Consider the following 24,455-nt stretch of genomic DNA (forward strand, 5'->3'; position numbering starts at 1 on the left):
TGACAAAAAACAATGTGTATGGCGTTCTCTCTCTATGAAAAAAAAATACATTCTTAGGCCGCATACTTTAAAGTATACCGTTGAAATTACCGTTATTTACCAAAGTAAGGCAGCACCAGAATTAAACGCTCCGTCAGACTGCGAGTTCAGTTTCAGTTGGAAGGGATATACTGTCTATCTCAGTGGATCTGCGTTAGCGTGCAGATGGAGTGTGCACGGTTGTGGAGAGGGTAGGAAGGGGATGGGATGAGTGTGATCGAGAGGGAGGAAAGAGAAAAGGGCTGGGCGCGTTCAAGCGGGATAAGGGCGCGCGCAGGACCACAGCACACCGGCCGGGTCAACGAGCTGCAAGGATGGAGATCCGACCAGATAGGTTTAAGGCGGTGGCGGGAAAAACGCTTGGGAAAATACACAGGTAGGCACTTACATTTGTTTATTTTAATGGCAGAACTAATTTTGTTTTAATTGTCAAGGGATTAACTTACTCACTGAGAAAAGCTGGACCCCAATTCGCCATCTATCCTCGACATTATGTCCCTATTGAGCAACTTTCTGTTTCACCTGTTTTGGCGTATGTTTATACCGATTGGTTTAACGACATACATTTGTTTTATGTTTATAGATCCTATAGGATTTGGAATCGCGTGAAATGCACTCAAGCGCACCTGTCTTGGCGTTATCGCTTTTCAAAAGGCAAACAATGAGAAATCTGGTATAGCACGTTGTAGTTTAAGTAGTCCTAAAACCAGGTCTGTTGAAATATAATGCTTAATTCGTTTCTTTTCAATTCAATTCAGAAGCTTTCTTTTTTGGGGTTGTTGGAGATACTCTAGTTTAATTGTCCGTAAATAGGATCGTTCTAGTTAATTTTGGCATTGCAAAATATTTAAGAATAAATTTACGATATTATGATTAGAATGAAAAAAAGGGAAACTCGAGGCCGTTTTTTACATCATTCTCTGTTAAAACCTAGGTGTGGTTACGTAATTTGTCCGTGCGTAATTTGTGCGTGCTGCGCGCCTGAACGGGATGGCCATATGGAACCACACAACTAGACGGGATAATCCATTATGTGTTGAAAATATTTACTATAATATTAATGACACTTATAAAATGAATATAGACCTACAAGTAGTAATTTAGTTTTATTCTTTATTAGAGGCTGTAAACTTTGGTTTAGGCTATGAAAGAAACAGCTATCAGTGTTGTTCACGAGCACAAAAGGGCAATTATTTATTTTTCTCAATTCTTACAGGAGGCCCAATAACCAAAGTTGTTTTTTTCACTTCAAATCTGTCACCACTAGCTCCCAATATCCAGTGCTCCGTTTCCCATGAACACTAAACTGCAAACAGAAGAAATTTAAGACAATGCTCGCATCACATGTAATAATTGCTGCTTTAAACTTGCGCATTGGATTTGAGGTAGCAACCAAATGTATAAATCCCTTCCTGAAATAGCCTGTTTTTCAGTCCAGCTGTCAGACCATACAAATCCCTCAACCCCCGCCCCCCTCCCCCCAACCCATTCCCAAGTCATGTCACTTCCTGTCCCTCGCACGCACCCTCAAACTCTCCCCAGCCATCCATCCAGCATCTGTCATTGTCTATACCTCTGTCCATAGGTTCTGCTGTCCGTCTTCCCATCTATCCATTTATCATCCATCCATCGAGCCGGCTTTCCATCCATCCATCTGTCCATCTATCCATCCATCCATTCCATTGAACCTTTGAGGCAACCCTCTGCCCTTCCGGTAACTGGGATTAACTCTTGAAGATCACGCAGATGACAGGCTCTCTCTCTCTCTCTCGCTCTCTCTCTCTTGATCTCTCTCTCTCTCTCTCTCTCTCTCTCTCTTTCTCTCTCTCTCTCTCTCTCTCTCTCTCTCTCTCTATCTCTCGCTGGTGGCATGTGCCCATGTGCAAGCTTAGGTCCAGCTTACGCTCAGGTCTCCCACATACTCAGGTCACGTGCACGCGCATGCTCTGGACACGTGCATGCTCAGGTCCCATACACGCTCTGATTTGGCCTCTGATTGGTTTGCGTGAAGCCATCAAGGGAAATGGAAACAATTCAACCAACAGTGCATTGTTCATGCAGAGCCTGCACTGTGTGTGTGTGTGTGTGTGCGTGTGTGTGTGCGTTTGCATATGTTTGTGTGTGTGTGTGTGTGTGTGTGTGTGTGTGTGTGGGTGTGTGTGTGTGTGTGTGCACATGTATTTCTGTGTGTAAGCATACATGTACAGGGCACACATGCATTTGTGCATGTGCCACATGACTCAATGTAAACAGATATAAGCAAGTTGTTGAATAGGTGAGGAGGAGGTTGAGATCAGAAAACAAAGGCGTGTTGCATTGGAGCCAGTGGGCATCCCTCCCTGTAGTCTAGTAGATGCGAGCTCCCAGCCTCCCTGCCTCTCAACCCCCCGGCCCCCCTCAGATGAAAGCCGACGAGAGGTCATCTATTATTTAAAGTTTTTCTCCATCAGAATGCATCTCCTGTTTCTATATTAAACTTCAGTCGGTAAGCATAAACGTAGGCACTGTGAGGTCACCAGCAACCTCTCTCTCTCTCTCTCTCTCTCTCTCTCCCTCTCTCTCTCTCTCTCTCTCTCTCCCTCTCTCTCTCTCTCTCTCTCTCTCTCCCTCTCTCTCTCTCTCTCTCTCTCTCTCTCTCTCTCACTCTCTCACTCTTTGCACCTCCACCCCCAATACCTCCACTCTTACCACCTCCTCCATCCTCAGCACCTCCTCCATACTCACATCTTCACCATTCTTCTTTATTTCCTCAAGACAAATAAGAATGTGTGTTGCGGTATAACATTCAAATCAACTCACCACCGCCTCTAAACTCGTTCACACATTGCTGCGTGTCATCCAAAGACCACCTACATGTTTCTCTAAGAACGGTATTGAGAAGGAGTTGGCGTATGTTGTCTTAGGTAACACTTGACACGAGTTAAAGATAGATGGAAAGAGATAAAGTAGCCATTCTGAATCCTATTTGATTCACATCAGTCTATCTATCATCTATCTATCTATCTATCTATCTATCTATCTATCTATCTATCTATCTATCTATCTATCTATCTATCTATCAATTCATCTATCTCATTGATTGCAAGTAAGCAATCATTAACCCAATGATATGTACATTTGCCGATGATGGCTATAGTTTGTATTATGTGTATGACACTGTACCTGTATGATATTACAAGGCAAACATTAAATCACTGTTTATTTTGTAGGCGATGGGCATGATGCTATTATTAGTGTTTCACTTGTGTGTGTGTGTGTCTGTGTGTGTGTGTGTGTGTGTGTGTGTGTGTGTGTGTGTGTGTGTGTGTGTGTGTGTGTGTTGCGTGTGTGTGTGTGTGTGTGTGTGTGTGTGTGTGTGTGTGTGTGTGTGTGTGTTGCGTGTGTGTGGGTGTCGGTAGGGTGGGCATGGAGGGGGGTGTCCATGTTTGCATGTGTGTGTCCGTGAGGACAAACTGGTACTGTTTGCAAAAATTAAAAGTGGACAATTAATTAGGATAACAAGCTATATGGAAGTCACGGAATGTTGATGCTTAAATAATAAGTGAATGTGTGTGTGCGTGTGTGTGTGTGTTGTGTGTGTGTGTGCGTTTGTGTTGGGATGGGGTTCTTTCTCCCTAGGTGACACAGTCCCACTGAGACACAATCTGTTCACAAGAGAGAAAGGGTGGGGGGGGGGAGGTTGTTTGTAGTGTAGAACACACTGTTAACCCAAATAGTATGATCATGTTATTGTCACTGTGAAATGCTTGCAGTGGAGCGAAAACATACAGGGACTATCAATCAATGAATACATCACCTGCCATTGTGCTCTGACCTAAGACCACGGTCTCAATCTTAAGGTAGAGCAGGAGCACACACACGCTACAACGCACACTACAAATTGGATGTGTGTGTCTCTCTGCCATTATATAATCATTTGGATCTCTTCCTCTCTCATTCAGTCTCTCTCTCTCCCTTACTTTCCATCACTCTCTTTTTCTCTCTCTCTCTCTCACCCACTCTCTCTCTCCCTCACTTTCCATCTCTCGCTCACTCCCTTTCTCCCCCTATCATCCTCTTATGGGGGATTACCCGAGATACTCTGTGAATTGGTGAATTTAATATAAAAGGTAACAAATGTCCTGGGTCCAGCAATCCTGCCTCCAACTTCACTCACTTCCTGTTCTACAAAGTAAATAAAATGGAGAATTCTAGTCACACCATATAGTTTTAAACTTCAAAATAAGTGGGTGTGGGTGTTTGTCGGTGTAAATAAAGGATTGATCTTCAAGTATCATCTCATGCCACTTTGATAACAGAAATGTAAATAAATGCAGAGAAGAATCAGGGATCATGTTTACGTTTCTATATAAACAAAGAGAAGCATGAACAGTTTAAATAACATGGCACCTTATTATAAAGTGTTACCCAACAGTGTTTCCAGCTTGACCGTTGAACTGAGAACGTCAACACTGGTGAGCCTGCTAACTGATTCTGCTGTTTCTGCTCATTAAATGCTGCCAGCTGAGACTGTTCAGGTCGCCGCAGTGCTAACGAGAGAGCTACGCTAACGAGAGCGCTAGGCCACACGTTAAGCTGATTTGAGACAAAAAGGCAGATGAGGGTTTGAAGTGACAAAATTGATGGACATTTATGCCTCTTTCTCTTTTTATCTCTTTAAACACACACACACACACACACACACACACACACACACACACACACGTGCACGCACACGCAAACACACTTTGTTAGAACTGCAGAATTAACCATTTTTGTAGAACCTTTGCCAGTGTGCTATTTAAGGATTTAACAAACATATTGCATTACATAATGTAGACATACACACACACACACACACACACACACACACACACACACACACACAGTCATCCAGGTTGCAGTTCAGCGCACGCTAGTAATTAACAGTAACTTAATGATTGCCGTGGGCTAGCCTCGTTAGCTGCTATCATATGTCTAGGTTTCGGCCAGCAATCTGTCATGGATTGTAAGTAAGGGTCTTCCACTTGGACTGAACGTAGTTTTTTCAACTAACCAGATTCCTGTCACAAGAGAATACAAGAGAAAAGAAAAACAGGAGTAGTACCCTACTCTTCCAATGGTGGAACGTAAAGGCGTTGTGCCCAAACTCAAACATCCTAAAATACATTAAGTACAATTGTTCTACAACACTCAACATTGCTCCAATGCATTGGGAGCCCATGGAAAAAGCTTTGAAAAAGCGACAGCGGGTCTGTTTCCCAGCACGAGACAACATATCCGTTGGGTTCTGCGTCGGGGCTAATCGGGGCTGTCTAGGGCATTGTACATGTATTTAGAACCGGTCTGAGGTAGGGTCAGAGAGACACCTGTGCTGGCCCACTGCAGGGATTTAGCAGTGACTCTGATTATGAGTAATTATGGTTTCCTCTGGCCAGTATGGCAAACATTTATATCATAGAAATCATATATCCCTAGCCAAACCAAAGGTTAGGGTTTAAACCTTCTGAATAGTAATACCGTTATACCATTATATTTGTACCTATCTATCTATCTATCTATCTATCTATCTATCTATCTATCTATCTATCTATCTATCTATCTATCTATCTAGTTATCCGTCTTTTTGAATCTATTTTTGTATCTATCAATCTATCTATCTCTCTATCTCTCCATCTCATTGATTGCAAGCAAGCAATCATTAACACATTTTTCTTTTACATTTGCCAATGATTGCTAGTTTTTTTTTCGTTATGATATTTTTACCGGTATTACATTTGCTCATGGTGGATAGCAAATCGTAAATACATATTCCTATGGATAGATATACAATATTCCTTGGTGGAATGTTACCATTTCAGTTTAATTTGAGAGTGAAAAATTAGCTCTGATTTAACTTGTGGGTAAAGACAGAGATGTGAGTGTTTGTGTTTGTGTGTGAGTGTGTGTTGTGAATTTAAACAATACCTGCCATTTTAAAGTTACAATACGAGTGACCAGTAAGAGAAAGATCTGGGAATGAACGGAGCTCCGCCCAGCGATGGTTTGTTCTCCCGTGTTAATTTGCGGAAGTGGAGCGTTTTATCGTAATCCTAATCTGAATGTTTTCACAGATAAGCAGCGGAAGTGGGAGTGGAGAGACTCACAGTCAGACAGCTCATAAATGATAGAGAAAGGGGAGGAGGGAGAGTAAGATTGAGAGCAAAAGAGAGGGGGAGCCAGGGAGGGGGAGATAGTAAGGGAGTTAGAGAGAGAGAGAAAAGGGAGAGGGAGATAGAAAGAGAGGGGCAGAGTGAGGAAGAGGGAGAGGGAGACAGAGAGTGAGGGAGAGGGAGGGAGAGAGGGAGACAGAGAGGGAGGGAGAGATAGAAGGACTGGGAAAGAGAGAGGGAGGAAGGGGGGATTTGAAGGAGGGAGATTGTACAGCCCATGTGAGAAAGCAGAAGACATTGGAGAGTACAAAGCCAAAAACAAGGACAGCACAACATAACGTGTGTATGTAAAGACAAAAACAGAGAAACGGAGAGGAGAAGAGACAGTGTAAGAGAAAGACAGATAGACAGACATGAACCAAGAGATAAGGAGATAGAGATTGCGAGACAGATAGACAAGGAGCCCAATGCAATGTTTTTCATAGCAAGTGAAACATAATGGTTCCTAGTTGAATTCATCAAATGTATGTTAGGCTACTACTAGTCTCTTAATACGTGTAAGGTCTATGAGAGGATGAGGGGATGAGAGGATTATGCTGAATCTGCTTTGTGAAAATGAGGGAATGAGTGAAAGCCACGTGCAGCTGGATTAAAATGAATGAAGGATGGCCAGATAGGTGGATAGAAAGATAGAACAGTATAGTGATAGAATGATAGATACATATATACATACATAGATACAGACACACACATGAAACAGACTTCAGCAGATAACAGTACAGAAGCTAAAGTGAATAATTCATCAAAACTCCAAGAGCATTAATAATTGACCACCATCCTAGGCGGCTTGCTGCGGTGCTGGTGGATATGTTTTTGGGCTAGGATGTATTGTCCAGGGAGTGTGGGAGGGCTGAGTCATTGTTCTAAATGAAGGAGTATCTTTCAGTTTGCTGGACCACAGCATTCAAAACAACATACCTGGGTCTAAAGTAGATGCAGTCAGATAGAGTAGGGAAGGGTAGACTGGGGTAAGGTAGGCAGGCTAAGACAGTAATGGTTGGCTTAGAAAATGCTAGTAAGTTTAGGCTAAGCCAGGCAAGACTATAAGCTTATAACTTAAACAGGACTTGATAAGCTAGGCTCAGCTAGTCTAGGTGTGGACTGGCTCGCGTGGCCTGAACTCAAAGGACTGGACTGGGCAGTCGGCATAGGTTTGGGAAGGCTAGATTAGGATAGTGTATAATATGATGGGATAGGACACAGTTGTTTTGGTGTTCCTGCCCGCAGTAACTCATCCTGGGTGATTCTCCAGCTCAGTGGGTATGTAGATCAGCCCAGTGGACGCCATGGGAGCTGTGTGTGTGCGTGTTCGTGTGTGCTTGCGTGCGCGCGTGTGTGTGTGTGTGTGTGTGTGTGTGTGTGTGTGCGTGCGTGCGCGCGTGTGTATGTGTGTTTGTGTGTGTGTGGGACTCCCCGCATCGTAAATAACTCACACACACTGTGCTTCATATGGTTGAATAATGTGTGTGCAGACGTATACCTGGAATGTGTGTGCGTGTGTGTGTGTGTGTGTGTGTGTGTGTGTGTGTGTGTGTGTGTGTGTGTGTGTGTGTGTGTGTGTGTGTGTGTGTGTGCGTGTGTGTGTATCTGTGTCTGTGTATGTGTGTAATTGACAGAGAGGTTCTTGTACACAGATGGCCTCTCTCCTGAATTCTCTGTTTGACAGTTATGCAGTGCTGGTTTATTTATGTATCTATTTATTTATTTATTCTTGAATTCTTAAATTGAGCGTTCCTTTCTGACCTGAGCTGCTTCAACTTAGAAACACTGCCTATCACAATCATGCCATTATGGTTGACTGTTATACTGTATATTCTGATGGCTTGGATTTAACTATAGATGTGAGGCCAAAAAGAGACAAAGTCATGTTGAATAAAAAAGACAGAAACAACTAGTATGTAAGAAAGAAATGTAAGGAATGTTGCAGCAAGGCTGGAATAATCGTAACCTTGAGGACTTCAAAAGTGCAGCAGCTGTCACCTCTTTCAAAGCCAACTTTGCCACTGTCTCTGTCCCTGTGATAAACTATCGCTGTGTGAAGCACATCGGCGTGAGGGGGTAGGTCTGGTGTGGGGAAAGGGGTGAGGGGTGAGGGGGAGGGATATGGTCCTCTGGCCAGCTCTCCGCCCAGCCAACTTACCAGTAGGTCCACTAACAGATGCCTCCACACACTGGGATGCTGAGTCAGACGTGACAGAAACATATGTCTGTGTGTGTGTGTGTGTGTGTGTGTGTGTGTGTGTGTGTGTGTGTGTGTGTGTGTGTGTGTGTGTGTGTGTGTGTGTGTGTCTGTTGCTAAAGTGTCCGTTGACTTAGCTATGGCAATGTAATGATTATGTCTCATTCAATGTCAATCCCTTTGAAAGCTACTGCGGTAGATTCACTAGATCTTGGCTGTTAAACGATTACAAAGCAGCACATTTACGGCCATGCAGTCAATAACATCCATTTACATGTGCATACTATAAAGTACTCACAAACTACAATAAACTATCACCACAGAGACGATACAAAGGCATAGAGGATTTGCGTGAAAAGGAAATAGGACCACTGGCCTCAATTTTCTTATTTTTATTGTAGGTTATTGTAGTTGCAAATATTTTGTCTTTTTGGCGATTTGAAAGCTTTTAGGGAAAAACAAATCTATATTTTCTCACAAAGAGCAGGACCTTTAGAGACTAAGAAACAGCCGCCTCTTTGCCATCTGTTTAGTTTTCATACTCTCCCTCTCTGTAAAACTCTGTACTCTATTGATTATCTCTCTCTCTCTCTCTCTCTCTCTCTCTCTCTCTCTCTCTCTCTCTCTCTCTCTCTGTGTCTTTGAGCCTACCTCCCTGCCACCGTTGGACTCTCAATTCAATTCAAACATGCATATTGGAAACACATTTACATTTCTCTGTCATTGACTTTTGATTTACTATTTACTCCAGTAATTTGCATTCGACGCCTTCACCCAAAATCAAAAGTTTATTCAGATACGCTTCACTAGGCCGGAGACAGCAGGCAGGTTTCTCGCGCAAAGATTATCGAACCCTGTACCTTTTGGCTGCTGGACACAGAACACCCTAGCAGTGACACTAACTAACCGTCTACGTCTCTACGTCTTTAACTCCTTCCCTCGCCCCCTCCCTCCCCCCGGCCCCCCAGGCTGATAGAGAAGAGGCAGCCCAATGGAGAGACCATTGAGCTGTCAGCAGAGGGTCGTCCCGAGCTGGTGGTGGAGAAGGAGATGCCGGTGGTGGACTGCACCTGCTTCGGCCTTCCTCGCCGCTACATCATCGCCATCCTGTCGGGCCTGGGCTTCTGCATCTCTTTCGGCATCCGTTGCAACCTGGGCGTGGCCATCGTTAGCATGGTCAACGACCACACCGTCTTCAAGGGCAACAAGGAGGTCCTGGTGGTAAGTGTGTGTGTGTGTGTGTGTGTGTGTGTGTGTGTGTGTGTGTGTGGGGGGGGGGGGTTTGTACATGTTTATGTTTCTGTGTGTGTGTGTGTGTGTGTGCCTGTCAACTTTGTGTCTGCGTGTGTACGTTTGTGTGTGTGTATGTGTGTGTGTGCGTATGTACGTTTGTGTACGTGTGTGTCTGTGTACGTACGTGCATCGGTTAAAAGTTGGGTCAGAAGGTCGAGGACCCCTGGGTTTATGCATGTGTCTCCCAGCCATAAAGGTTTTCTGGGTCCATAACCAAATCCATACCAATGTGTTTTTGTGTATGTGTGTGTATGTCTGTATGCATGTGCCTGCGTGTGTGTTTGTGTGTGTGTGTGTGTGTGTGTGTGCGTGCGTGTGTGTGTGTGCGTGTGTGTGTGTGTGTGCGTGTGTGTTTGTGTGTGTGTGCGTGTGTGTGTGTGTGTGTGTGTGTGTGTGCGTGTGCGTGCGTGTGTGTGTGTGCGCGTGTGCGTGTGTGTGAGTGTGTGTGTGCGCGTGTGTGTGCGTGTGTGTGTGTGTGTGTGCGCGCGTGTGTGCGTGCATGCGTGTGTGTGTGTGTGTGTGTGCATGTGCGTGTGTGTGTGCGTGTGCGTGCGTGTGTGTGTGTGTGTGTGTGTGTGTGCAGGCCGCTCAGTTCTCCTGGGACCCAGAGACGGTTGGAATGATCCATGGCTCCTTCTTCTGGGGCTACATCGTCACGCAGATCCCCGGGGGGTTCATCTGCCGGAAGTTTGCAGCCAACAGGTGGGAAGGATCTACAAAGTAAAGGCCTTGCTCTAGTGACATCATCCAGTGGCCCTATGACAGCACACATGTAGATTCACCTGAAACCGACCTATAACCCTAATGCTAGGGCTTTAGGGGTTTGAGGGTTTGGTTTTTCTGTTGGGATTAGGGGTTTCTATGGGTTGGGTTTTAGGGTTGGCTTCGGTTATAGGTTAGGGCTTTCTATGGTTTGGGTTTTAGGGTTTGACTTCGGTTATAGGTTAGGGCTTTCTATGGGTTGGGTTTTAGGGTTTGACTTTCAGCCCTTCGGTAGGGTTAGGAGTTCTTATTGGTGGAGTTTAAGATTTGGTTTTGAGTTATTATATACATGCCTTCATAACGATATCCAGTTTAACCATCCAGAGATAGATATGTACAGTATATCACTGGTGATACTCCTTAACATATTCCGTTTGGTATTATAGTAGTTTTGTAAGACGTTTTTATCCAGTGAGTCTTACAATACTATAAATGCCTCCAATACCATCGATACATTCTTGATATTGCTAGCCAAGGCAGGCTTTAACCCTTACCCTTCGTGTTGCTGATACAAGAATTTACTAGTTGAGCTTGATATGTACGTATCTACTTGACTATTCTGATAGAAAATTATTAAGATGACCACATAACATCGTGAGATGACCCTTAGCTGTACTATTTACAATATTATTTTGAATGATTTCATGTCAAATTATTAGCACTTATTTCGATATAGTTTAAATTAAGTTTGTGATGAGGTTGTGTGTTCTGATATATTTGATATATGTTGATTTTCTGTGTGTTCATCAGGGTGTTTGGCTTCGCCATCGTAGCGACGTCCACCCTCAACATGCTGATCCCTTCTGCCGCACGCTGCCATTACAGCTGTGTCATCTTAGTCAGGATATGCCAGGGCCTGGTTGAGGTGCGTGTACACACACACACTCACACACACTCATACGCACGCACACACACACGCACACACGCACACACACACACACAGTAACTCAAAACACTCAATACACGGTCACGTACACATACACACATACTACACACATAAGTGCATACATACAGAAATGTGTGCATTTGCACCGAGATATGCACGAGCCCGCACACAGCAAGAGACACATACACCCACAGACAGATACAGACACACAGACACACAGACACACAAACAGACGCACACATAAATACACACACACAAACAAACACACATACTACCCTGATGTATATAAACGTGCATTCCTCTGAATGAAGGAATGAATAAATATTTGAAAAGGCACACTTACCAGTCTGTGGTTTAGACAGTTGGGAATTTCTGCAGGAGTGGGTGTGTGAACGCTACAGTCTGTTATTCATATATATTTAATGCACACAGTACACAAAATGTGCATGTGAGTGAATATATGTAGATTACACATAGACCTTTGTGTGTGTGTGTGTGTGTGTGTGTGTGTGTGTGTGTGTGTGTGTGTGTGTGTGTGTGTGTGTGTGTGTGTGTGCGTGTGTTACTGATATATTGTTTATTCACGTGCAGGGCGTATCGTACCCGGCCTGCCACGGTATTTGGGCCAAGTGGGCTCCACCGTTAGAGCGGAGTCGCCTGGCAACAACAGCCTTCTGTGGTGAGGAACCCAGAAGATCCCACCCGACACCCCCCCACACACACACACACACACACACACACACACACACACACACACACACACATTCCCTGCCATCACTTTCTGCTTTCTGTCTGATCGACAATGCAACCTTTCATACAGTGTAGTATAGTGTGCTGCTGATATACAACAACAGTACCTTGATGTGAAAGCGCGATGTCTATGGCGACTCTTTTGAATTTATTCACGCTTGAATTGCGTCTCTACCTCCACCTTTTACTCCGTGAACAAGTGTGATGAAATGAAAACAAAACAAGTGACTTTCTACTTGTGTGTTTTTTCAGGGTCCTATGCTGGGGCTGTGGTGGCCATGCCACTAGCTGGGATACTGGTGCAATACACTGGCTGGCCTTCTGTTTTCTATGTCTATGGTTAGTTTTTCTCAGACCCCTCATTGGATAGAATATACATGTCTATCTATTGCTCAGCTGTATCTTAAAGGTGCTCTAGGTAAGAATAACACGATATTATGGTAGTTAAACATGTATTCCTGCAGCTATTGAGGATATCGGTTTCAGGTTGATGGTGAGTCTCTTTACAACTCTCCAATCTTATCTACAGCGTCTTTAAACACACATCAGAAGATGTCAACACCTAAGAATTTAACCATTAGTTAATAATCCTTTATTTAAGTAATGGCCATATGTTTATTTGACAAATATGTCTGCGGTCAGAGCAATATTGCAACTTTAGGTTCACTCCATTAAGTCATTATTTTAGAACAACCAATCACCACAAACCAAGCACTAATAATTTCTGATTGGTGCTAATAAATGCCCAGGGACGTCACCTGTCAATAGTTGGTGCCATATAGAAACAACAATTGCAGTAGACCATGTTTTACCCGAGACAGCGCTGTTTCACACGCTTTATTTTAGGGTTGGTGTGTTACTCTTTAACAAGCCTTCTACTTCTTCTTCTCTGTGGTCCTTGGCCCTTCCAATCGGCCATTTTGTATTCTTGACTTGTCTCCGGTCCTTTCCCCCTCTCCCAGGTAGCTTTGGGATCTTCTGGTATTTGTTCTGGATCCTGGTGTCGTACGAGAGTCCGGCCATTCACCCAACCATCACAACGGAGGAGAGACAGTACATCGAAGAGGCCATCGGCGAGTCTGCTTCCTTCGCCAATCCACTTCAGGTGTTTGTCATTTGCATAGTAAACACTTAGTTGTGTCATGCACTACGCTAACATTATCTTTTAACTTTATAATAATAATAATATGTTTAAATCCCAACCTTGGTTTTTACCGCAACCGGCTTATTAATTACATGTAGCTGAATTCATTACAATTCATATGCAAATAGTATACACATAATTTAGACATGCACAAACATACAGGCACAGACGCAAACAAATATATACTATTGAATATTTGGCTCTTTAACTGCATCGGCCTTCTCCATAATCCATCCTGTTGCTGTGGGCAACACCACAGCTGAACCAATGCACAGCCACCATTGAATGTTGTACGTCCTGGCACTTGTACATTGCACTTATTCAAGGTACTTAATTGTGTAGCATCTACAGTAGCTGCTATCGCTGCTTTACACGGGGAATGGGTTAGCCTAGCGATTGTAATACTTGCACTTGGTTCTATGAACGTCTTTACTGTACCGACAGCGATATATTGTTTCACTTCTTATGACAAATGTACTTATTGTAACAAATGCACTTATTGTAAGTCGCTTTGGATAAAAGCGTCTGCTAAATGCCCTAAATGTAAATGTAAATGAACTCCAATCATCTCATATTTTCTCTCTGTGGCAGAAATTCAAAACCCCATGGAGGGCTTTCTTCACCTCCATGCCGGTGTATGCCATCATTGTGGCAAACTTCTGCAGGAGCTGGACGTTCTACCTCCTGCTCATCAGCCAGCCTGCCTACTTTGAAGAGGTCTTTGGCTTTGAGATTAGCAAGGTGAGATCGAGTTTGGGCAGATTTAACGCTGAAACAGTTTTGAAACCTTCCATCTGTTAGTATCACTATACACCAACAACAATTACAACCCCACCGCCACCACTTTCTCTGCAGCAACCACCCCAACCACCACAGCCTCCTCCAGCCCTACAACAGCCACCAACACCAGAACCACAACCATGACCACCATCATCAACACCATCACCACCATCACTAACATCACCACCAATAGACCACCACCACCACTAGTACCACCACCAATCCAATTTCAACCACAACCACCTCCACCACAACCACAACCATCACCATCATCATAGACACCATCACCAATGTCACCGCCACCCACCTCCCCTCCACCACCACCACCACAACCACCACAACCATCATCAACACATTCACCATTGTCACCGCCATTACCACCGCCACCACCACCATAACCATCAACACCATCACCATTATCACTTACACGGTCGACAACGGTCGACACCAACATCATATCCACCACACCATAATCACCCCGTCTACAACCACCACCACCTTTACCAACAACAACAACAACTATACATCTATAAAAGTCTGATAGAACAATGTCTGCTCAGCGACATTACACCTCCACATTTTGATTTCCACCTAATACCTTTCTCTCGCTCCACATTGCAGGTGGGCATGGTTTCTGCCCTGCCCCACCTTGTAATGACCATCGTTGTGCCCATTGGGGGCCAGCTGGCCGACTACCTGAGGACTCACAACCTCATGAGCACCACCAATGTTAGGAAGATGATGAACTGTGGAGGTGAGGTTGCCTGGTGGCTAGTTAAGTGCAGCTTGAATTCAACTTCAGAATGGGTTTGAAAACATCCCTTAAAAACACGTATTTAAAATCTTTTAGACATTTCAAACCCATATATTTTTTTAACATTGTACTCACACTTCATTGTATGTGTTTGTGCTGTAGGATTTGGGATGGAGGCCACTCTTCTTCTCGTGGTTGGCTTCTCTCACACTAAGGGTGTCGCCATCTCCTTCCTGGTGCTGGCAGTTGGTTTCAGTGGTTTTGCTATCTCAGGTAAGCCTGTGTTATATATTTCATTGTACTCTCTATGTTTGTCTCTGCATTACCTGGTATATAATATATATATATTTATATATATATATACTTTTTCTTAAGTGTCTATCTTGAAAAATGTCATACATACATGTATATATATGTATATATATATATACTGTATCGTTTTTTTAAAGTGTCTTACTTGAGTCATACAGGCTTCCCCATTCAAATTATAAGTATTGTGTAATTGATGTATAGTTTAATATTGCAATCATGTTCATTTTTAGACCTTATACTTATAATAATAATAATAATAATAATAATAATAATAAATAATATTGTAATTATCATACATTTAACTTGTATGTGTGTTTCAAAGTACTCAAAGTCGCTTCACAGTTAACACACAGGGCAAAATCGTCCTTGTTTTAGGCTTCAATGTCAATCACCTGGACATCGCGCCGCGGTATGCTAGCATCCTGATGGGGATCTCTAATGGCGTGGGGACCTTATCGGGGATGGTGTGTCCCCTCATCGTGGGCGCCATGACTAAACACAAGGTAGATGTGACCTCACAAACTCACACCTTAAAACTGCATAAAGGACTGTGGATGTAATTCTGGATTATGCAGGGTTTCCACCACGGAATCCTAAAATGACCTTCTGACTTCCAGACCCGTGAGGAGTGGCAGTACGTGTTCCTGATAGCTTCACTCGTTCACTATGGAGGAGTCATATTCTATGGTATGTAGTGCACACACACACACACACACACACACACACACACACACACACACACACACACACACACACACACACACACACACACACAAACCATTTCACCAAGCTAGTTACGCAAGAGAACCCCATCCGGTTACACGTTAACACAAACACGTACACACACACTGGAACTCTCACTCTCTCACTCTCCCTCACACACAAACATACATTTCCTTGACACTTTCTCCACTAATAGTTTTCTATGATTGCAGAATGCAGAATCGTAATTCGATCATTGAAAACCGCAAACAATATCCCTTTCCCCTAGGATTATTTGCGTCCGGAGAGAAGCAACCTTGGGCAGACATAGAAGACACCAGTGAGGAGAAGTGCGGCATCATCGACGAGGACGAGCTCGCCAATGAGACGGAAGAGATGTACCGCGGGGGTGGACAGTATGGAGCCATGAGCCAACCGATGAGCCATGGTGCCAACGGTGGAGGAGCAGGAGGAGGAGGAGGAGGAGGAGGAGGAGGAGGAGGAGCAGGGTGGGTGTCGGACTGGGATAAGGAGGAGTATGTGCAGCCACCAGGATACAACTCCCGGGCGGAGGGGGGAGACGAGGAGAAAGGAGGAGGCCTGACAAAGAAAAAGAGAGCGATAAATTGATTTAAAAGTAAGAAATATAGATTTTGTTTGGATGTTGGTGATGAGAATAGGTCTAGGACTAGGTCTATGCAATATTCAATGGAGCTGCGTGATGTGCATTTGTACTGTGTTTTCAATTGCACATAAGAGAGCAGAAGTCTTATTTAATGTTATTAATGAATTGTGAAGTGCGTGTGCGTGTGCCTGTGTGTGCGTGTGCGTGTGTGTGTGTGCGCGTGCGTGTGTGTGTGTGTGTGTGTGCAAATGTGTTGAGGTGTGTATGTGTGTGTGTAATTGATGGACATTAATGGGTATGTATGTACAGCTGCACTAATAGAACTTTCCATCCTGCTCCTGTGCCCATTGTTATTGGTGGGGAGTGTTGTGATGTCACGGAAGTGTTTTACTAAGCAGATAATAATCTTTAGAAGGGGTTTTACTAGGCAGATTCTATTTGACTGGATGGGGTTTTGCGGTGAAGATTCTATATGTCTGGGTGGGGTTGACCACATCTGGGTGCCAAGGATATTATGATTGAAAATAAAAGATTTTATTGGCAGTAATTGAAAATCACTTTTGAATATAAGCCATGTGGGATGCTCAGGGCCATAGAACTGCTCAACGTTTTTAAATCTGCAATGTTTTATTACATTTCTTATTATTTATTCATTATATTATAATATATATTATTCTCCTAGCAATGGGAATCAATTAGATCCTTAGTCAATGTCTTTATCAAACAATGACAATCCTTTGAAGAGGTTGATTTGCTCCACTGCTTAAACATTCATGCTAAAGCTTATGCTAATGCTACTGATAATGCCATCCCAAATAATTTCTCATACTCAACGCATGTGTCCGAGGTGTAGTAGAATTGAAAAAGGTTTTTTTAAGTACTTTTCATAAGGGTGCTTGGGTGTTGTACTAATATACAAGTGTTTAATTCTCCCCTAATAGTGTGTGTGTGTGTGTGTGTGTGTGTGTGTGTGTGTGTGTGTGTGTGTGTGTGTGTGTGTGCACCCCTGCCTAAACCATCAGCTCTACATGGCTGCAACTGACCATGACTTTCATGTCAATTTTCATTGTTAATTGAATAATCATTTAGTCTATAGAATGTAAAATGCCCATCACACCCTCAAGTTACTAGAGTACGTTTTTTTTTTGCTTGTTTGCGTGAAGGGCACCCAAGAACATATATGTATCTAATTTCCCTTGAATAGGGAAAGAAATGTTTACTACTTTTATTAACTATTTATAAATAACTGAAATTACCATTCAATAAGCAATATTCCATTAATTAATTAAATCTGTTATAGTAAAAATTTCTTTCGATCGACTAATCTGATCATTCTTCGTAAACTAATTGTTCCAGCACTACTGCTTGGTAACCTGAGCCTGTTACTCACGCCAGGCTTCAGAATGAATGTGTGCATGTAGTATGTGGCTGAAAATAATCTTACAGCACCTTTAGAAACGTAGATAACATCACTTCCATATTACTAGTTATTTAGCAGACGCTTTGCATCCAAAGAGACCTACAGTGACATTTTATTATGGAAGGGGTAAGGCAAATTGCTCATTGCTAGTGCCAACATGTGGTATAGCTGTGGGATTTGGGCTGGGATTGACACACCCTAACCACCTCCACGTGCACATCAGGGTGCGCACGTGGACCCTAGCTCAGTCTAACCCTGACCGTGACCTACCTGGGCCACTGCTGGTCTATGGGTCACTAAACAGTATGCCACAGAAAGCACAATCATTCGACGCGGTTCTGACATCACCGCTTCGCTGCACAGGTGGCCCACAAGGACGCCATGGTTACTCAGCTAGCAAAGAATGTGTGAGTAACACAAAACAAAGCTTACCGACATTTCTAGCGTTATTCTCTTGTCTCTCTCTCTTTATCTTAAAACTCTCGCTCTGTGTCTTTCTGTATGTCTGTCTGCCTGTCTGCTGTACTGTCTTTTATCCCAGATTGTCTTTCATGTATAAGTTGGTGGGTCAGAGAATGCAGATGTATATGTGTGTGTGTGTGTGTGTGTGTGTGTGTCTGTGTGTGTGTGTGTTTGTGTGTGTGTGTGTGTGTGTGTGTGTGTTGGGTGCAGGTGCTGTGCGGTGAGCATGTTATAATGATCCAAGAACACAGCAGTGCACCCTCCCCATCCCGTCCTGTGTTTCACACACACACACACACACACACACACACACACACACACACACACACACACACACACACACACACACACACACGCACACACGCATTGAAATGGCTGTGTGCCATTTTTAACAAGCTGTGTATTGGTGGAAGCCTTGTGTGAGTGTGTTGTGTGTGGGTGTTTGGGTGTGTGAGAAAGAGACATTTTAAGTGGGAACTATGTAGTTTCCCATCTAAAATACTGTATTGCTTTATTAAATATCAAATGATGTATTATAAAACAAATGTAATCTTAGTCAATAGTGTGTTGTGTTGGACTGATCGACAGTACTTCAGTCAATGCTAAATACCAACATTGTTCTTGAGAGGCTTGATATGAATGTGTGTGTGATTGTGTGTGAAGTGTGTGAGTGTGTGTGTTACGTCAAGATATGGTGGTTTCAAAAGTGGATCAAATCAATATTTTCGTTCGACACGTTATAGGGATGAATGCCAATTGTATGTTTCTAAATGTCGTAACGGTGTACTTCAAAAAAAGATTCTGTTCTCTCTGTTCTTCCTTCTTCCACTGTCTTGACGAGATGTATGCTTTACCTGTGTGGGGAATCTGTGTAAAATAATTAAATAAATATAGATATTTAAACACACTCAAAAAGTGAAGAGAAAAAAATGACTGTATGTAAAAGATGCATATGTGGCACATCCTTGTGTATAATAAAGTATAAATATCTGTGAATTTGAAAATAATCATCCATTATTTTGTCATTACACCATTAGCAAGAAAATACTTACACAAGACTTACAGCAAGCACATTGAAAAGTAAACCTCTCTCTCTGTCCCTCTCTCGCCATCTAGCCTTCATTTCTCTCTCCCATGGCAGATGGATGCAGGATTATCTATGTGATTTTAGGCAAAGATTAGATGGGAGAGCAGATGTACTCGGTGGGAGAGTGAAGGAGAAACAGGAGCGAACGTCACAAACAGACATACACACACACACACACACACACACCACACAAACACAAACATACAAACACACACAAAGGCATGCATGATAATGAAAGTGCATGTCAATGTGGGGCAAAGGAGATTGAGATGTTTTATATGTGTATGAATGGACGTTTGTTCATAGTGTGTTTGTGTGTGAGTGTGAGTGTGTGTGTGTGTGTGTGTGTGCGCGCGCGTGTGCGCGCGCGAGTGCGTGTGTCTGTGTGTGTGTCTGTGTGTGTGTTGCTCGTACACATAAAATGCACCAGAAACACAAACGTAGATATACAATTGCATATAGAAAGCTTTTCGATACTTTTGGATGTTCAACAAATTCACTGATAAAAAACGATGAAAAAGAAGCAATAATGAACATATGCAACAGAATTATCAGTGAATTTCAAGAAACAGCTCATTTTTTACCATGCCCACATTTGAAGCAACGTGCTTAACACGTATTTCTATGGAATAAGTTAGGTTATTATTTCATAATAACGTAACTTATTGCAAGGATGTTGTCACAATCTTTTCACAGCCAATCATATCAAAATGCTCTATTGCCGTCAACGTCACACCTGCACTTCATTTGATTGGTTAAGGCGTATAAATGTCAAAAATGTTGGGCGTGGCTCCTAATGCCTGAAATTTGGATGGTTTCCCTATTTTCTTTCAGACACGCCCAAGAGGCGATATACACGTTTACTATTGGACAGCATCAATGTCTAAAGGCGGGACCTGGTCGACACAGTGAACCGAAGCTCCATTTTGACTGCACGGTTACAACGTCTGTCTATTTTGCTAGATTTCCATTGGCTATTTATTAAGAGAGATTACAGCGATATCCTTCCTACAATAATGAACCACAATGGAGGCTAAATAGGAGTTCCCACTTTTCTTATCAAACGTGTAGTTTTACTTTGTTTGCAACCTTGTATAACGACGCTTGCTTGAGTTGCACTTCCTCCACTTCCTTAGATCAAGGAAGTGATCTCTATGATTTTAAACGATAAGATCCTTACAGGCTATGTAGCGAGCTAACTAATCTAATTTAGTCCTTCGCGAATTCAACTTAATCAATATTTTCGTTGACTGAATATTACCAGCCACATAAAAGGTAAGACAGATGGCATATTTGTACGTGTATTGAAATAAGCAGTCGTTACTTTGCTGTAGGTTATCTGCTTAAAACTTGGAAGCAGTTTCCTGACCAGACTTAAATCTCTGCACGGCCATGTTAACGCAACAGGGGGTCAATTTGTGCTCGTTGCACCACCATTACAGTCAATGTTCAAATTAAAGTCATAATGATGCCTTCATTCATAAGTGTTATTATTCGCCAAACTCCTAGGTATGACCGAGTACAAGCTGGTGGTGGTTGGAGCCGGAGGTGTAGGCAAGAGTGCTTTGACCATACAACTCATCCAGAATCACTTCGTAGACGAATATGATCCCACTATCGAGGTGAGACGAGGCATTTAACTAGAGGGAGACATTCACACAGGAACACTTGCATGTTGACACCTTACTCGCGCCACCTGCAATTTATGTCCACTAGCAAACTTTGGGGCTACTACGTCAGTAAAGAGTCATTATTTTTCCATCTATCTATCGTCCAAAAAAAATCCTTATAGCTACATTATGAATCTAAATGTATTTTTCATAATCAAACTCAACCAACCATTTTGGGTTTATGGGGGGGTTAAATTGAAGGGCTACACCACTGACCGTATTGGCAGGAGCTCTGTTCATAGAGATCACCAGATGTTTCTGAATCACTTTTTCAGCGACATCTGAAGTGACAACCTCTGATGCAGGAAGTCCCAATGCGACTGACGATTCACAATGTCTGTTCTGTGTCTAAGGGCTAATCTGATGGTAATGGGGCGGGGATGGGGCATTATTTTGTAGGACTCGTACCGGAAGCAGGTGGTGATCGACGGTGAGACGTGCCTGCTGGACATTCTGGACACAGCGGGCCAGGAGGAATACAGCGCCATGCGGGACCAGTACATGAGGACGGGGGAAGGCTTCCTCTGCGTGTTCGCCATCAACAACAGCAAGTCCTTCGAGGACGTCCACCTGTACAGGTACGAGGATGGACTGGACGGCTGGGAACTGGCAGGATGATCTCATGCAGAAGTGTTTCCCAATCTTGGAAGCAGGACTGCATATTGGGTTTTTGGAGGCAGATGACTCATAATCAAAAGCTATAGATATTTAATGATGATGAAGATGTATTTTTGGTGAAGAAAAACAATGGGTCTAAAAGGTACTGTGTATATATGAGCAGACTGGCTCATATATACACAGCTAAATACAGCTATACACTTATACTGTTCCCTTTCAAAAAATAAGTCTCAGGCCCCAGCAGGTCGGAAACCACTTGTCCAGGGTGTTGGGACTAGAAGCGTTCAAAACCCTTGGCCACAGTGTACCTGTAGGCATCTTTGTGCGTGAAAATAAATTGCAAAACGTCTCCTGAATAACTCTGACATCGTCTGGCCATTGTCGGTGTGACTGGTTGTACACTGGATCTGTAATGGACGTTTCGCCGCAGGGAGCAGATCAACAGGGTGAAGGACAGCGACAGTGTTCCCATGGTGCTTGTGGGCAACAAGAGCGACCTGGGGTCCCGAAGCGTGGAGTCACGGCAGGCCCAGGAGCTAGCTCGCAGCTACGGGGTGCCCTTCGTGGAGACCTCCGCCAAGACCAGACAGGTGGATATAGCACTCAAGCTACGCCTTGAGACAGGCTTCCCTGCCAACGATTTTGGGGTGCTAACCCAGAGTAACACAGTCTACCTGTTTAGGCCTCTTTTGATGACCTGACATTCTGGGCCTCATTACGTGAGCAAATTACAAGGTTGCTCCCAGATGGTAGTGAGCAACCGCTGCTTCATTGCCACATCATCCTACTTTATTTTCCCGAGTAGTTTATCCCGCTTCTACCACAGTCATCCACAATGATTTGATATTGCTTCACTTTCATCCATTATGTTAAGTTAACAGCAAAGACATAAGCATGGGTCAGTCTGTGTAAAGGCAATCAAAAAGAAATGGAACAGAAAACTCCATCAACTGATGAAGACTGTGTACCTTGAAAGCGAGTGTATAATTGGAGTATTTCTAATGATATTGTGAGATTCGCTTGTACTTGATGTTCATTGAATGAGGGTTGACTCTGTAGTAGTAATGAACACAAAGTCAAAATTGTGTATATATATTTTTTATCTCTACAAATTTTGTGTGTTAGGGTGTGGAGGAGGCCTTCTACTCCCTGGTGAGGGAGATCCGGCGCTACAAGGAGACGCACCGCAGCAACAAAAAGAGCAAGAAGAGCACTCAGAGAAGATGTCACATACTATAGCGCTCTAAGCCATTCTTCCAAGTCGACCCCCCCCCATCCCCCATCTCGTTGTCAAGGCCCACCTTGGCGACTATTGACAAAGGTAGCCATGATGCGTCACCACCACCCCCCCACATCACTCCAGAGTCCTCAATGCTGTGAAACCATAGAGCTCTTGGTTACTTTATACTTTCTTTTTTTGGACAGTTGGAATGTATTTTTTTACTTTTATTTACAGTTTATAGCAAGTGTTCTCACAGTATGTGGGAGACTGTTACATTAACAGTTTATATTTTAGCCTCAAACTAGAGTTTCAGTGTCCTTCCTTGGTGCACTTTATTTACTTTTTCTTTTTTTTTGCCACCTCCCACTGAAGAACAGCTTGCCGTTTAAACCAGTGAGTCATTATTCTATTTATCATACTTCTGTATGGTGATTCAGACTCCTACAGAAATACACAACTTCCTGTATGCCCAACAATTCCTGTCACCTGTCCACATGACCAAATTACATTATTGACACTTACAATCTAAACCCCTTTTTTTTGTTATTGTATTGGGAAGAATGTGCTTTCTTTTTAACGAAAATCCTTCCGTAGATCATGCTGAAGTGTAAATTCAGGAAATTGACGCCAATATCTGGTGAACCAACCGTAAGATAAGACAAATCTGTGGTTTTCACATATTTTCCAGCTGGCTCAGTAATTTGTTTGCCGGCCAATTTGTTTTGGCTGGACTTCCCCTTTTATGCTTCAAGTTTTTTTTTACGATAACGGCCAGTAGTTTGTCAAAATGCTCATTAGCGTCTATGAAGGAGACGTAACAATGAACAGGGCAGGTTAAAAAATCTACTCAATAGGGATACGGTTTAACAAATTAGGCCTTTAATTATATTTTCTACGATTTATAGGGGTTTCGTTTATAGAATTGATTGGTGATTTGACTACCTCAGTTATTTTACTACTTAAAAGGGCCAAAATTGTAGACATTGAAAATATTAACAAATCCCCAAATGTAACAGTTCCCATTTGCCCAGTTAAAAATGAACATAAGCTGTTCAGTGTGTCTTTATCTGACAAGTCTGTTAAGGCATTTTTGCAGCGGTTGCAGCCAAGTTCATTTTGGGGGAATTCATTTGTTTGAAGGTGGTCAGTCAGTTCTCACTGTCATTATGATCACCGCCTGGGCTCATCTATATAGTTCTAAATACATGACAATGCTGAAGGACAGTTTGTAAACAAATGTACATTGATATTCTTTAATAAAGTTTGTTCGCTAACACCTTTTTTGATTCTTCAAACATGGTAACCATTTGGGATTGCCTTAAAATAGGATTTTGTAGCCGGTCTGTTAATTGGTGCTTGGATCTTATTTGACAATTACACCACTACAGAACCCCACCTTCAGCCATTTGAGAGTGAAACACCCCATTCATCTTTGAGCTTGTCTAATTTTTGAAGTTACTGCTAGAAAAACCTATATGGTTTCAGCTTGACCAGCTCAAATTTAGATCTATTCAGATTCTACCTCTGAATAAAGAATCCCAAAAGAGTTAAGACCTATA

General features: G+C 43.0%; 2 protein-coding genes across 2 annotated transcripts; both read left to right on the forward strand.

Annotated features, from left to right (window-relative positions):
* Positions 1-353: 353 nt before the first annotated feature.
* On the forward strand, positions 354-16,422 carry slc17a7a (solute carrier family 17 member 7a; the record flags this gene model as incomplete). The annotated part of the gene is made up of 13 exons (XM_079745670.1): positions 354-415; positions 9,378-9,630; positions 10,286-10,404; positions 11,215-11,329; positions 11,942-12,029; positions 12,353-12,443; positions 13,067-13,205; positions 13,836-13,985; positions 14,646-14,778; positions 14,941-15,051; positions 15,466-15,593; positions 15,708-15,777; positions 16,082-16,422. The coding sequence occupies 13 exons, from the start codon at positions 354-356 to the stop codon at positions 16,420-16,422; spliced, it is 1,800 nt and encodes a 599-aa protein (XP_079601796.1).
* A 3,921-nt stretch (positions 16,423-20,343) lies between these two features.
* Positions 20,344-23,538, forward strand: LOC307083143 (GTPase KRas). The gene is made up of 5 exons (XM_079746949.1): positions 20,344-20,661; positions 20,896-21,008; positions 21,456-21,634; positions 22,105-22,264; positions 22,800-23,538. The coding sequence occupies exons 2-5, from the start codon at positions 20,898-20,900 to the stop codon at positions 22,911-22,913; spliced, it is 564 nt and encodes a 187-aa protein (XP_079603075.1). The 5' UTR covers positions 20,344-20,661; positions 20,896-20,897; the 3' UTR covers positions 22,914-23,538.
* Positions 23,539-24,455: the final 917 nt, after the last annotated feature.

This window comes from Pollachius pollachius (genome assembly GCF_949987615.1).
Source record: "Pollachius pollachius genome assembly, chromosome: 11".
NCBI lineage: Eukaryota > Metazoa > Chordata > Actinopteri > Gadiformes > Gadidae > Pollachius > Pollachius pollachius.